General features: G+C 35.0%; 1 protein-coding gene across 1 annotated transcript in view; it reads left to right on the forward strand.

Moving 5' to 3' along the window:
• PIK3C2A (phosphatidylinositol-4-phosphate 3-kinase catalytic subunit type 2 alpha) overlaps nucleotides 1–13,660 on the forward strand; it is a 75,802-nt gene that overhangs the window by 5,279 nt on the left and 56,863 nt on the right. Inside the window, exon 2 of the mRNA XM_052652576.1 lies at nucleotides 10,608–10,711. Coding sequence (XP_052508536.1) covers nucleotides 10,608–10,711 — 104 coding nt within the window. The remainder of the gene's footprint in view (nucleotides 1–10,607; nucleotides 10,712–13,660) is intronic.

Consider the following 13,660-nt stretch of genomic DNA (forward strand, 5'->3'; position numbering starts at 1 on the left):
TCATATGTATGTGTTTGCACCTCTACAGTATATGCATTGTAGCCACAGAATAATAGATTATCTTGAATTAAATAAAATATTTATAAATGACTTTGGTTTATTTCTTTTTTACAATCACTGAGACAGTAGAGACTTCCTTAGAATCCTGTGAGATCAGAGCGATCATGCCTATTTCACTGTTGAGGAAACTGAAATGTAAAGAAATTAAGTAATTATTAATTTTTTCATGTAATAGTATTGTAATTAGTTAAATGAACTCATTTCAGAGATGTGTGAGATGATAACCATAGTCATCTAGTCTAACCAACTTCATTTCATGGATCCAGAAACTTAGATCCAAAGAATGACTTATCTCCAGTTAATGTCAGTATTTTCTTTTTCAGTTTGTTTGTGACTCAAAACCCATAGCATAGATTGACAGTGCTTTTGCTGCAAAGCATACCTTTCCCAGTTGCCATCTATGGTTTAGACTGGTCATTTCTGGTTCAACTGATGTTTTCTTTCAGGGCTGTGATACTCATTTATGTTCCTTTCATTTTCTCTCTGCATACATCTTTTCCTACTCATTTTTAATATTTTTCACAGTACCATCTTGATATTTCCCAATTTGGGGTGCTTTCAGAAATCATCTTGCAGGACTGATGAGGACAGGTAGTTTTTTATAAAGATAGGTTTCCCCCAGCAAGATCTGTGAGTTCAGATCACATGGGAGTGCAGAGAATTACTAGTCACTCAGACTCTAGGAATTAACTAGGTTTCTGGGCAAGTTTTAGCAGAAACATATTCTTAGATTCTTTAAAGTATAGGGGAAAGGATCAAGGAGTAAGCAGATTGGTTGTGAGAGGCATGAGTCAAAGCCAGGTAAGCAAAAATACCATGACTTGATCAGCTGATCAGTCAGAGATGAGAGGTAGATTATTACAGTTTATGTCAGCTTTACTAAATGACACTGTCTGAATTGAGGTGGCTTAGGCTTCTTAAGGAGAAGGCAGTGGCAACCCACTCCAGTACTCTTGCCTGGAAAATCCCATGGACGGAGGAGCCTGGTAGGCTGTAGTCCATGGAGTCACGAAGAGTCAGACACTTACTGAGCGACTTCACTTTCACTTTTCACTTTCATGCGTTGGAGAAGGAAATGGCAACCCACTCCAGTGTTCTTGCCTGAAGAATCCCATGGATGGTGGAGCCTGGTGGGCTGCCATCTGTGGGGTCGCACAGAGTCGGACACGACTAAAGCGACTTAGCAGCAGCAGCGTCAGACTTCTTAAAGGAGTCTGACTGTGGCATTGTGAGGTGTTCTATAGTTGTTGATCATTCTGTTATGTTCTACTCTGTTCATACTTAACGTTTGACCACCACATTCTAAGAGGGACCAGTGAGAATGTGTCTTGAAAAGAAAAAATTACAATGTTCAGGATCTAGAAGCTGTGCTATTTAAGGAATTGTTGAAAAGATTGGGCATATTTTGCCTGAAGAAGAGAATATTAATTGGAGATAATTCACACTCTGAATCTGAGTTTCTTCATCTTTGATATAAACCTGGTTGGACTAGATGATTTCTGAGATTCTTTCAGGAATAATATTTCAAGTTTAGAAAGTTACCATGTAAAAGAGGAAGTTGAAACTTTTTGTCTTTTAAAGTTTTACATTTTGAACATATGTTCTCAAAACAGTTCAGGAAATAGACTATCTGAAAATAATGATATTCTTGTAAAAAAGATATAATAGTTATGTACTAAATTTTCCAATTTATTGTGTTACATTGTACAAATTAAATAGCTCTTTGTGCTAGATTTTAATAGATAAGTGGTAGCAGGTGCCAAAAGTTAAAATACCTTTTATAGAAAGCTTAAAATTATACAAATCCTATTTGTTTATATTTTTTTCTGTGAATTGAGAAATTCAGTTTAGTTTAGTTTTAAAATTCATTGTTCCAAAAAGTAGAACAAGGACCAATGGGGAAGAAAACTCAAGGAAGCAGGTTATATAGTTAAATATTAATAACAAAATTTATAAATAGCCATTTATTTGGTAGTGGTTGCTCTCAGGGGGTCAGTGTATAGTTATTGGAGGTCTTCAATCAGAGGTTTAGTGTGAATTTGTTACAAATGCTATAAAAGGGATTTTGTTAACTCTTTAAGAGTTCATCATTTTGTTTGTGTGCATGAAGATTAAGTTTGGTTTAATTTAGGCCGAAAGGGTAAACAGAATACTAATAGTAAGCTGGCTTTGGAAGGCCGTGGCACAAACATTGGCATGCAACTTTTAATTTTCACACACCATTCATTTCTATTCAATAAAATTTTCCCTGAGATTCCTGCTTTTTACTGTGAAATAAGATTACAGTGCCTGTTCTTTATAATTACTTTGTGTACATAAGTATTCATTTCCTGTAAGAATTTTATGCTTTGTGGTAAAAACTCTGAACGGTGTTTTTCTTCTCACTCAGCAGTCTTACTTCCTATTTCCTTCTAGTGTCTTTTGTTCATAATAATCTAAATACTTTAGTTCAAATTTTTGTTTCATAAAGGAAAAGACATAGTACTTAACACTGTCTTCTGGCAATTTAAATTTAAATCACATTTTTTAGTTAACAGCTGTAAATTCTAGCTACTTTGAGTAGATTTCAAAGATTTTAGTAATGAATCAAATTATGTTCATAGAAATGGTTTTGCAAAGTTCTGTGGTTATTGACTAAAAATCAATTATATTAATATTATAAACATTTATATCCTAATTAGCACAATGTCTAACATTAATTTTGAAGATGATGTAAAGTTGAATAAAATGTGGTTTTCCATTGTCTAGTTGTATATAATACAGTATTTGGATAGATTACTGAAGTCTACAAACATTTAAAGAAATTCAGTTAAGGAAATAACCGACTTTGTTCTGAATGGCAACTGATACATTTATACTTAATGCTTAAAATACGTTTATTGAAAACTTGGTGTTCCATCTAATTTCTGGGGTAAGATGGCATGAATCTGGAACTTGTTTAGATGTAAAGCTTTCCCTTATTCTTATAACTGCTTTATAAAGTATGTATTGGTAAGTTTTCGTGAATTATTTCAAACCTGTATCACTTTCCTTAAACTCTTAATTTACCTTTTCCATTACCTTTTAAGAAAATTGAATTATAGTTGATCTATAACACTGTTAATTCCAGATACACAATATAGTATAGTGATTTGGTATTTCTATACATTACAAAATGATCACCATAATAAGCCTAGTTACCATCTGTCACTAAATAAAGTTATTACAGTATTATCGATAGTATTCCTAATGCTGTCCATTCATCCCCATGACTCGTTTAGTAACTAGAAGTTTGTACCTCTTAATTTCCTTCACCTGTCTCACTCCCTGTACCCTATCTGTTCTTTATCTATCTGTCTGTTTAATTGTATTCATTTGTTCATATGTTTTTATATTTCACATATAAGTGAAATTATATGGTATTTTTCTGACTTATTTCACTTAGTATAATACCTTCTTGTCCACTCATATTGTCCCAAATGGCGAGATATATTTTATGGTTGAGTAACAGTCCATTGTGTGTGTGTGTATCCTGTGCCTTCTTTATCCATTCTTCTGTTAGTGGGCATTTCAGTTGCTTCCATATCTTGGCTGTTGTAAATAATGCTGAAATGAACATAGGGGTGCGTATAACTTATCAAATTACTGTTTTTGGGTTTCTTCGGAAAAATACCACAGAGTGGAATTGTTGAGTCATAGGGTAATTCTATTTTTAATTTTTTGAGGAACCTCTCTGGTAGCTCAGACTGTAAAGAGTCTGCCTGCCGTGCGAGAGACCCAGGTTTGATCCCTGTTTGGGGACGATCCCCTGGAGGAGGAAACAGCAACCCACTCCAGTATTCTTGCCTGGAAAATCGCATGAATGGAGGAGTCTGACAGGCTCCGTCCAGTTCATGGAGTTGCAAAGAGTTGGACATGACTGAGTGACTTCACTTTCTGTATTGTTTTCCATAGGGACTACCGATTTACATTCCTACCAATAGTCCAGTAGAGTGCCCTTTTCATCACCAACACTTGTTATTTGTTATTTTTTGACAATAGCCATTCTTACAGGTATGACACGATACCTCATTGTGGCTTTGATTTGCATTTCCCCATGATTAGCGATGTTGAGCATCTTTTCATGTGTCTATTGGCCACTGTATATCGTCTTTCAAAAAATGCTCATTTTTAAAATCAGGTTGTTTGTTTTTTGATAGAGTTGTATGAGTTCTTTGTATATTTTGAATATTAGCCCCTTATTGGATGTATCATTTACAAATATCTTCTCCCATTCAGTAGACCACCTGTTCATTTTGTTGATGTTTCCTTTGCTATACAAAAAATATTGCTAAGATTAACGTCAGAGAGCATACTGCCTGTTTTCTTCCTGGAATTTTATGGTTTCACGTCTTGCATTTAAGTCTTTAATTCATTTTGAATTTATTTTTCTATATGGTATGAGAAAGTCCAGTTTGATTCTTTTTTTCCTGTAGCTGTCCAGTTTTCTCAGCACAATTTATTGAAGAGTCTATCTTTTCCCTATTGTATGTCCTTGCCTCCTTTGTCATGGATTAATTCACTGTGTAAGTGTGGGTTTATTTCTGGGCTGTCTTTTCTGGTCCATTAATTGATGTGTCTGTCTTTGTGCTAGTACCATACTGTTTTGGTTCCTGTAGCTTTGTTGGGTGGTTTGAAAGCAGGGAGCATGATACCTCCAGCTTTGTTCTTCTTTCTCAAAATTGTTTTGACTGTTGCAAGATTTTTTGTGTTTCCATACACACTTTAGAATTGTTTGTTTTAGTTCTGTAAAGAATGCTGTTGTTTGTTTGTGGGGTTTTTTTGGCTGCATGGCATATGGGATCTTAGTTCCCCAACCAGGGATTGCACCCATGCTCCCTGCAGTGGTAGTGTGGAGTCTTAACCACAGGAGAAGTCCCACCATTGGTATTTTGGTAAGGATTGTGTTGAATCTATAGATTGCTTTGGGTAATAAGGTAATTTTAACAATATTAATTCTTTAGTCCATGAGCACAGTATATCTTTCCATTTGTGTCGTCTTCACTTTCCTTCATCAGTGTCTTACAGTTTTCTAAGTACAGGTCTTATACCTGTATCAGTTAAATTTGTTCCTCAGTATTTTGTTATTTTTGATGCAGTTGTAAATGGGATTGTTTTATTAATTTCTCATTCTGTTAGTTTTTTGTATAGAAATACAACAGACTTCTATATATTAATTTTATATCCTGCAAAATTCATTTGTATCCTACTGAAATCATTTATTAGTTCCAGTAGTTTTCTGATGACATCTTTAGGAATTTTTCATATCATGTCATCTGCAAACAGTGACAGTTTTACTTCTTCCTTTCCAAATTGGATTTCTTTTCTTTTTCTTGTCTGATTGTTGTGGCTAGGACTTCCAGTTACTTAGGTTTTTTTTCTTTTTTCCTTTTTTATATAGTGAGGTCAAGGTTATTCTTAGTATGCACTTGTCCACCTCAGATTTATTTGCCTCTTCTTTCTGGTTTGGAGGGAAGAGATAGAGATTCCTTCTCTTTTCTCAAATGTAACTCATCTCTCTTTTCTTGTTCTTGTCTCCCCAAAGTATTTTTCCACCATTATTCTTTAAAGAGGAATTTGTACTTACTGTTTTTCCAGTTCCTCACCATCCTCTCTTGTTCCTATCATATTGCAGAAAGTTGTTCCTAGGAGTATGAATACTAATTTTCAATACAGTGACCATACTTACTGTCCAGCCGTGTTGCCTCATTTGCAACAATGTACCATATTTTTTTCTTGAAACTTCTTCCATTGCCCTGGTTAAATCTACTTCCTAGTTTTCTTCCTATAATCTTTGACTTCTTTTACTTGTCTAGCTTCTAAACATTGGTGTTCCCCCAAGGTTTTGTTCTTGGCTGTCTTTAATATATCTTATTTGTTCTCTTTTAGCCCGTACTTTATTCTTGAGGCTCTGAGATAGATACAGAGTTTGAAAGCTACTAGTCCAGATCACTTGGCAGCCTTTATAATCACATGAGCTAATTTCTTATAATAAATCTCTCTTTCTCCATTCTTATATGTATAAAGAGATGTCCCATCTTGATGCCCAGTAAGTATAATCGCTTATGTATCCCTCAGCCTCCTAAAGAAACTGTCTCCTATTGGTGGAAATTGAACCCAAAATCCTTTGGTTTGCCTTGGTGATCCTGATGGTTGCTGACAGTAATTAGCAGAGAGAAATTTCCTTGTAGAAAATTGCAGAAATTGTATGATTCTCAATTCAAAATGTTTAACTCTGGAATAGAAATTTGTAATAGAATATTTCTAGATGATTACCAAACATCCATATGGATTTCCAAACCCAGAATATTTACTAGAGAACTCAGTTTCTTCCCCCACAAACCTTTCTTTGTTTCATATATTGGATAATGACACTAGCCATTTTTCTTACTATCATTTGCCTCTTTCATTCATAGAAAAACACTTAAGGACAAAATGTGTGGGTTACAAATAATGACCATTCTTAGATCTCATCCTTAAAGAACTCGGGTTAGAAGGGGAGACAAGATGTATGTATATAAGTGGAGTATGAAAGCCTTGAATGCTGCATAAAAGTTTGTGCAAGACCATTGAAGAAAAGAGATGATTGATGCTTAAGTTGTTTGCAGTTTGAGGAAGGGATTGGGAGCAAGAGTTGAGGGAGTAGGTGTGAAATTGAAAAAAAAAATTTTTTGGTTTCAGAAAGAGTGAAGAAAAACAAGAAAATGATGACATTGATGTACAGATGAAATCATTGGGAGCCCAGCTGTTTTTTACTTTGTGGACAGAACATTGAGTTAATTTTCCAGATCTATTATTACCTTAATGTGTGACTAGATAATTGATTATTATAATCTGTTTTTGCCACTGTCAATTGAAACTCATAGCTTGCTAGAAAGGAAGGAACTAATACATGAAAGGCACTGTAAAAACTATTTTTTGATTAAAAAAAAGCATCTGCTGCTGCTAAGTCTCTTCAGTCGTGTCCGACTCTGTGCGACCCCATAGACGGCAGCCCACCAGGCTCCCCCGTCCCTGGGATTCTCCAGGCAAGAACACTGGAGTGGGTTGCCATTTCCTTCTCCAATGCATGAAAGTGAAAAGTGAAAGTGAAGTCGCTCAGTCGTATCGGACTCTTAGTGACCCCATGGACTGCAGCAGGCTCCTCTGTCCACGGGATTTTCCAGGCAAGAGTACTGGAGTGGGGTGCCATTGCCTTCTCTGAAAAAAAAAGCACCTAGGAATGCCATTAAGGAGATTCAAAATCTGTTAATAGGTGGAATATGAAAAACAGAGATAAGAAAAGATAGTTATAGGTCAACAAAAATACATTTAAAAAAAAATAGCATTGCTGTACTAAGGTCTCAATGCTGTCTTTCTCTCATTTTTTTGTTTAAAATATTTATTTATTTATTTGGCTGTGCTGGGTCTAAGATGTGGCACTCGGGATCTCTAGTTGCAGCATGTGGGATCTAGCTCCCCGACCAGGCCCCCTGCATTGGGAACACAGAGTCTTAGCCACTGGGAAGTCCCTCTCTCATGTTTTAGAGGGTTTTTTTTTTTTTTTTAGGAGACTTTGTTGTGAGGTGATTAAGCTAGGTTGTGAGGTGATTAAGCGAGGTAGTGATTAAGGTATGTTGCCTAGGTTGAAATATTAACATTTTTTCAGTCCTGTGACTTTGTTGCCTCTCTAACTTCTCTGTGCCTCATTTTTTAATGTGTAAAATGGGCATAATAGTCATGTTACACATCTACTAGAACTTTGTGAAAAATAAATAATACATACATATGTACATAAATGACGGAGTTTCTCACAGCAGAACCTGGCATGTAAGAAATGCTCAGTAATTGCTAGATATTTTTGTGTGTGGCATCTCACTGTATTTTAGGTATTATAATAACCGTAAGACTTATTTTATAGAATACATTACTTATGAAAATTACTGCTATTTTAGGAAATCATTGAAGGAACTATCTAGTGCCTTATAATTTTTCAGTGTTTTATGATCACTATGGCAAATTCACTGGTTATATGAAAGTAACTTTCAACTTGTTTTTAGTGGGAACAAAACATTCAACAAATTAAACCAGTGGTTAAGTGCCTTTTGAATTGGATATAAAGTTTTACAAAAATACGAAATTCAAATTAAATTTGATTCTTGTGTTCAAGAGCTTTCATATTAGGACAAATATAAAACAGGATGTAATGATACGGTATTTGGTTCAGACTAAGTACTTAGAAATGTTAGGAGGGAAGAAATGCTAAATTCTCATAGAAGACAGTGTAGATGAAGTGGCATTCCACTGGGCCTTAAAAAATTACTGGATCTTGGACTTGTGCTGTGCGGGAAAGTTAGGAGGAAGCTTTGAAGACAAATAGCAAGGATTTAGAGGCAAGATAATTCAGTTTGTACTTTATAGGAACAGGATATGATTCAGGTTCACTTGGATATAATATTCATTTGGGAAGTTCTGGGAAATACAACTGGATTAGATTGTGGTAGACTTGGAGTGGCAAGCCAGAGGCTTTGTTTAGAAATGCATTTTTCTAACCTGCAGAAAATATTTATATATTTGTTCTCTAATCTTGTTTGTTATATCATCTCTTACATCTAAGTAGGATAGTATTTTGAATGCTAGAAAGAAAATTAAGTCTCTGTATAACAAAAAAATAAGACAATTTTCTTTAAAACAACAAACATTTATTTATTTATTTTTGGCCGTGCTGGGTCTTCGGTGCTCTTTGGGCTTTTCTCTAATTGCAGGGAGTAGGGGTTCCCCTCTAGTTGCAGTGCACAGACTTCTCATTGCAGTGGCTTCTCTGGAGCATGGGCTCTAGGGTGCGCGGGCTTCAGTAACTGTGGCCCCTGGGCTCTTGAGCACAGGCTCGGTAGTTGTGGTGCATGGGCTTATTTGCTCTCAGGCATGTGGGATCTTCCTGGACCAGGGATCGAGGTGGATTGTTTACTACTGAGCCACCAGGGAAGCCGGACATTTAAACCATATTGTCCCTCCATAATAGAGTATTAAAAGTCTAGAAATATAAAAATCCATTTTAGAATAGTATGGTCTATTTGCTATAATACTTTTTTTTGTAACACAAATTAACTTCTGTAACTGGTACCTATGGGATTGATGTCAGAATAATGGGGAAGTAGCATTTGTTTTAAAATCATCTCTCCCAGCATATTAATACTTCAAACCTATCAAGAACAAACTCTCTCACAGTTACAGGGAAAGCCTTAGTAGTTCAAGAAAATACTAGAAAAACACTGAAAGTTCCACAGAAGTAAAAAATGGTGGCTTCAAGAACAGTTCCACATTCCACAGGGTTAAGCATTCTGGTGAAGCAGTGAGTGTAGACAGAGAAGCTGTAAAGACATTTCTTTTTGCATTAAGAACTTTGGTGAAGAAGTCTACATCCTGGATTGTATTTTTAACTTCATTGAAATTCTGCTCTTCCGAATGCATATAACAAAGTAGGAAGCAGGAGCTCCCGGATTTAAAGAGGCCTCAAAGAGTAGAAGATCATAATTCTAGGTGCAAATTTAGTAGAGATATAACTGTGCTAGTATTTTTTTAAGGACTTCTCATTGTTTTAGGTAGGACTTTGATTACACTGACTTTGAGTAGTCTGCCTTTATTTTTATCCATGAACTCTGTTATTTGTTGTAGCAGCTTTTCTAGAACTCCAGGCTGGTCACTTCACCATGTATATATCATATTATAGCAGAAAAGGCTCTGCCATGTTTTAAAAGCTGTAAATTAATAAAGGAATTGTTGCCCTGAATTTTCAGTTTAATTATCTGACAAAGCCTTGTGTTCTATCGTTACTGAAATCCACCACAACTCTTGAAATTTATACATGGTGTTCTCCTTCACTCAATTTCAAGTTGAGAATGTTCCCATTCTAATTTTAAGGGAAATTTACATTTGAAATTTGTGCTAAGTCAAGTATTTTTATGTAGTAAGTCAAAACACCTCTAAATGGACTCTGCTGTTTGACTATGCTTGGGTAGTGAATTTTTGTCCTTAAATGTTTTTGATCAGAAATTTGATCATAGAAATTTTGGTCAGACATAAATTTAACTTTTGAAACTGTCAGGATGTTTGTACAAGTTTATTAACATAGAAAATACCCACTCACTCATAAAACTCATTCTTTATTAGAGGAGTCTCAGTTTCTCTTCCTTTTCATAAGACAGAGAGTGTAGTCCTTTAATTTCATTTAGCTGTTGACTTTCTGAAGTATTCATTTCTGAAAGATTTTGAATGAAAATATATTTAGCATTCCATTCTTACTGACCAATACTAAGTACAGCCTATTTCTACTTTTGAACAAGTAAAACCAATGAACTTTTAAATAAGGCTTAGTTGGCATTGCTTTTATAGGGATAGAAATCCATACTTTAAAATTTTGTTACTGATATGGTTTATTTAACCTCCATATTTTTGTACATATTTTCATAAAAATGTGTTTGTGCTACATTGTTATTTAGCATTTTGGGGATCTTTTATTTTAAAATAAAACACTTTTTTTTTCATTACAGAAAGACCCAAATGGGACCAGTACTTTGCCAACTGAAAGTTCTCTTCTACAAGAAATTGAAGTACAGAGTGAGGAAGTAGCAGCTTTTTGTCAATCAGTTACAAAGTAAGACATTTTTCTTTATAAATTAAAGGTTATTCTTATTAAATAAGTTTTAAAAATTTAACTTCAAAACCAGCTTAGTGCTAAAAATTCTAAAATTTTAAAATATTTTCTCTCTGTCGCTAAAACATCAAGACAGTTAATTGGTACGTTAACACAAACTACACTTGAACCTGTTAAGTTTCTGAGTATTTAGAAGGAAAAATTAAGGTCAGTCAGTAGACTTCTGATACTATATTGCTGAGGGAAAATATGGCTTAAATGTAGAAGTTTCTTTAGAATTAGAAAATGCCTTTTTTTTTTTGTTACAAGGAGACTTAATTTTGCTGTGAACTTTCTAGCATTCAAAATACTGTCCTATTTAGATGTAAAAGATGCTATAATAAGCAAGATTAGAGAAGCAAACTTATTTTCTGAAGGTTATAAAATTGCCTTTCTGAAATGTTCTTTTAATCTTAAATGTGTCCAGTGTTCTTAGTATATGAAGAAACTGAGACTTGGAGAAGTTACCTGCTAAAGTCCACGTTACTCAGCTAGTTGTAACAGAGCCAGGTCTCCATCCTCCGGTTCAGTGTGTTTTCTTTCCATTATATTACTATATTAGTCAGTGCAAGAAACCCACCTTAAACTAGCATAAATCGAGAAAGGTTATGTATTGATTCACAAACCCATATAGTAGAAAGGGGATGGGGCAGAGCTCAGTGACAGCAAGATCCAGGAATTCACACACTGTAGTTGATGCCTCCTCTCTTTGGACTTTGCTTCCTCCCTTTTCTCCCCCTGCCCTTTCACCATGCTTGTTTACTTCTATTACAGATGGGGTTTTGAAGCCACTGATAGCTTAGACTTGGTATTCCAGTGGTCTTGCTGGCAGAAAGGAAAGAGTCCTTTCAGCCAGCACCAGATAGAAAAATCCCACGGAAGGAAAGAGTGGACAACAGACATTGCAGCCAACAGGGTGAGATCTGTTATCAGAAGAAGGAAAAGTAGATCACTCCTGGAAGATTTATTCTTTTTTTTTAATTTATTTTGTATTGAAGTATAGCCAGTTAACAATGTTGTGATAGTTTCCAGTGAACAGCAAAGGGACTCTGTCATATATATACATTCTCCCTCAAACTCCCCTCCCATCCAGGATGCCACATAACATTGAGCAGAGTTCCATGGGCTGTACAGTAGGTCCTTGTTGGTCATCCATTTTAAATATAGCACTGTGTACATATCCATCCCAAAGTCTATCCTGTCCTCTCAACCTTCCCTTCTGGCAACTGTAAGCTTGTTCTCAGTCTGTAAGTCTGTTTCTGTTTTGTACGTAAGTTCATTTGTATTGTTTCTTTTTACATTCCACATATAAAGGATGTCATATATTTCTCCTTTAACTTACTTCACTCAGAATGACACTCTCTGAGTCCATCCATGTTGCTGCAGATGGTGTTATTTCATTCTTATTAATGGCTGAGTAATATTCCATTGTATATATGTACCATATCTTCTTTAGCCGTTCCTCTGATGGACATTTAGATTGCTTCTGAGTGATTTATTTTGAATCCAGTATTTTCCCATTGTGGTTTAAGCAAAGCAGAGTTTGGAGTTCCTAGATCATTTTTGAGTGTATTCATCATTTTTATTATAAGGGGCTTATTAATATTAAACTAGACTTTCTAGACTATTGGTAATGTTTGATTACAGTTCTGTCTTTCCTATGTATCACTTTCTAACCAGCATTCTTTTTTCTTCAGAATACCTTAAGGGAGAAAGAAGAATATCAGTAGAGTCACTGTTTCTTTCCTGTGCAAAGGTTATTCTTAACTGGATTTTTTAAACTCACATTTTTCAGTAGACATTTAAAATAGACATTCGGTGATTTAGAATGCAAATTGCATGTATCAGAAATTACCTATGCCTTTATGCCACATATACATACCATTATGTGTGTGTGGTTAAGAATTTGGAAATAATCTTAATGGTTTGAAATTAATCTGATAAATGTTCATCCAGTTCCTTTAATTTTCTCTCCACACAAGCCCTATTAGACTGTGTTGAGTGACTATTGCATTTAAATTTTGCATGTTGAGAAATTAGGCTTTCTGTGATCTGCCTTTTTTTTCTGCATTTGAATCTTATTGTTATTTACATAAACTCTGCCACTAAGCTGATCTTTTTTATTTACATGTATATGCACACACACAAACACAAATGGCTTATGAATATTAAAACCTCAGATGAATTAGAATGTTATTTCTGTTAGTTAGAGTGGGATTGTAACAAATATTTCACAGAAAAGGCAGAGGTGTTTTGAAGTTATGTTCTAGAAAATTCTCTGTTCCCCTCTTGACCTTGGAGGGGAGTCAGATATCACTTGAAATTAATGGCACTTTCTATTTTTCCCAATATGCAGATTTTAAAAATGAGTATTTATGCTCTTAGTTAACTCCGTATTTTTTTGAAATCTCCTAAAATGATTATTTTGATTCAGCTGTGATATTAGTGTGAAATTGTCATTATGGTATTTGTTTATAGTTAAGCCTACTACAAATAGAATTTAGTGCCAGTTCTAGGCCTTGTTTTTTTTTGCTCCTGTGAAATTAGGGCGTTGGATTAGTGATCTCCAGGATTCAGGACATTGCATTTTTAAAATTTTTATTTCTTGTTTTCTTGACTTTCACACTCATCATAACTGACAGAGCTTGCTGTGTCTACCAGTTACTTAGGTCTCCCGGGAAAGCACTGAGAGGAATGTTAGATACCAGTGGGAATTTTTGCTGCTTCATTTCTGGTCTTCTAGGACAAGATGAGTACTATTCTTTACACTTGCCATTCTGAGTAGCCTGTAGTTTCCTTTCTTCATTTATGGTTCCTATCTGATACTTATAATCTAAAAAGTGTTTTGAACCCGAGGAATCAAGGACTTTATCTCTGCATTTAGTTTATTTTATTCTAAATAATGCTGAC

This window comes from Budorcas taxicolor, chromosome 15 (assembly GCF_023091745.1).
Source record: "Budorcas taxicolor isolate Tak-1 chromosome 15, Takin1.1, whole genome shotgun sequence".
Lineage (NCBI taxonomy): Eukaryota > Metazoa > Chordata > Mammalia > Artiodactyla > Bovidae > Budorcas > Budorcas taxicolor.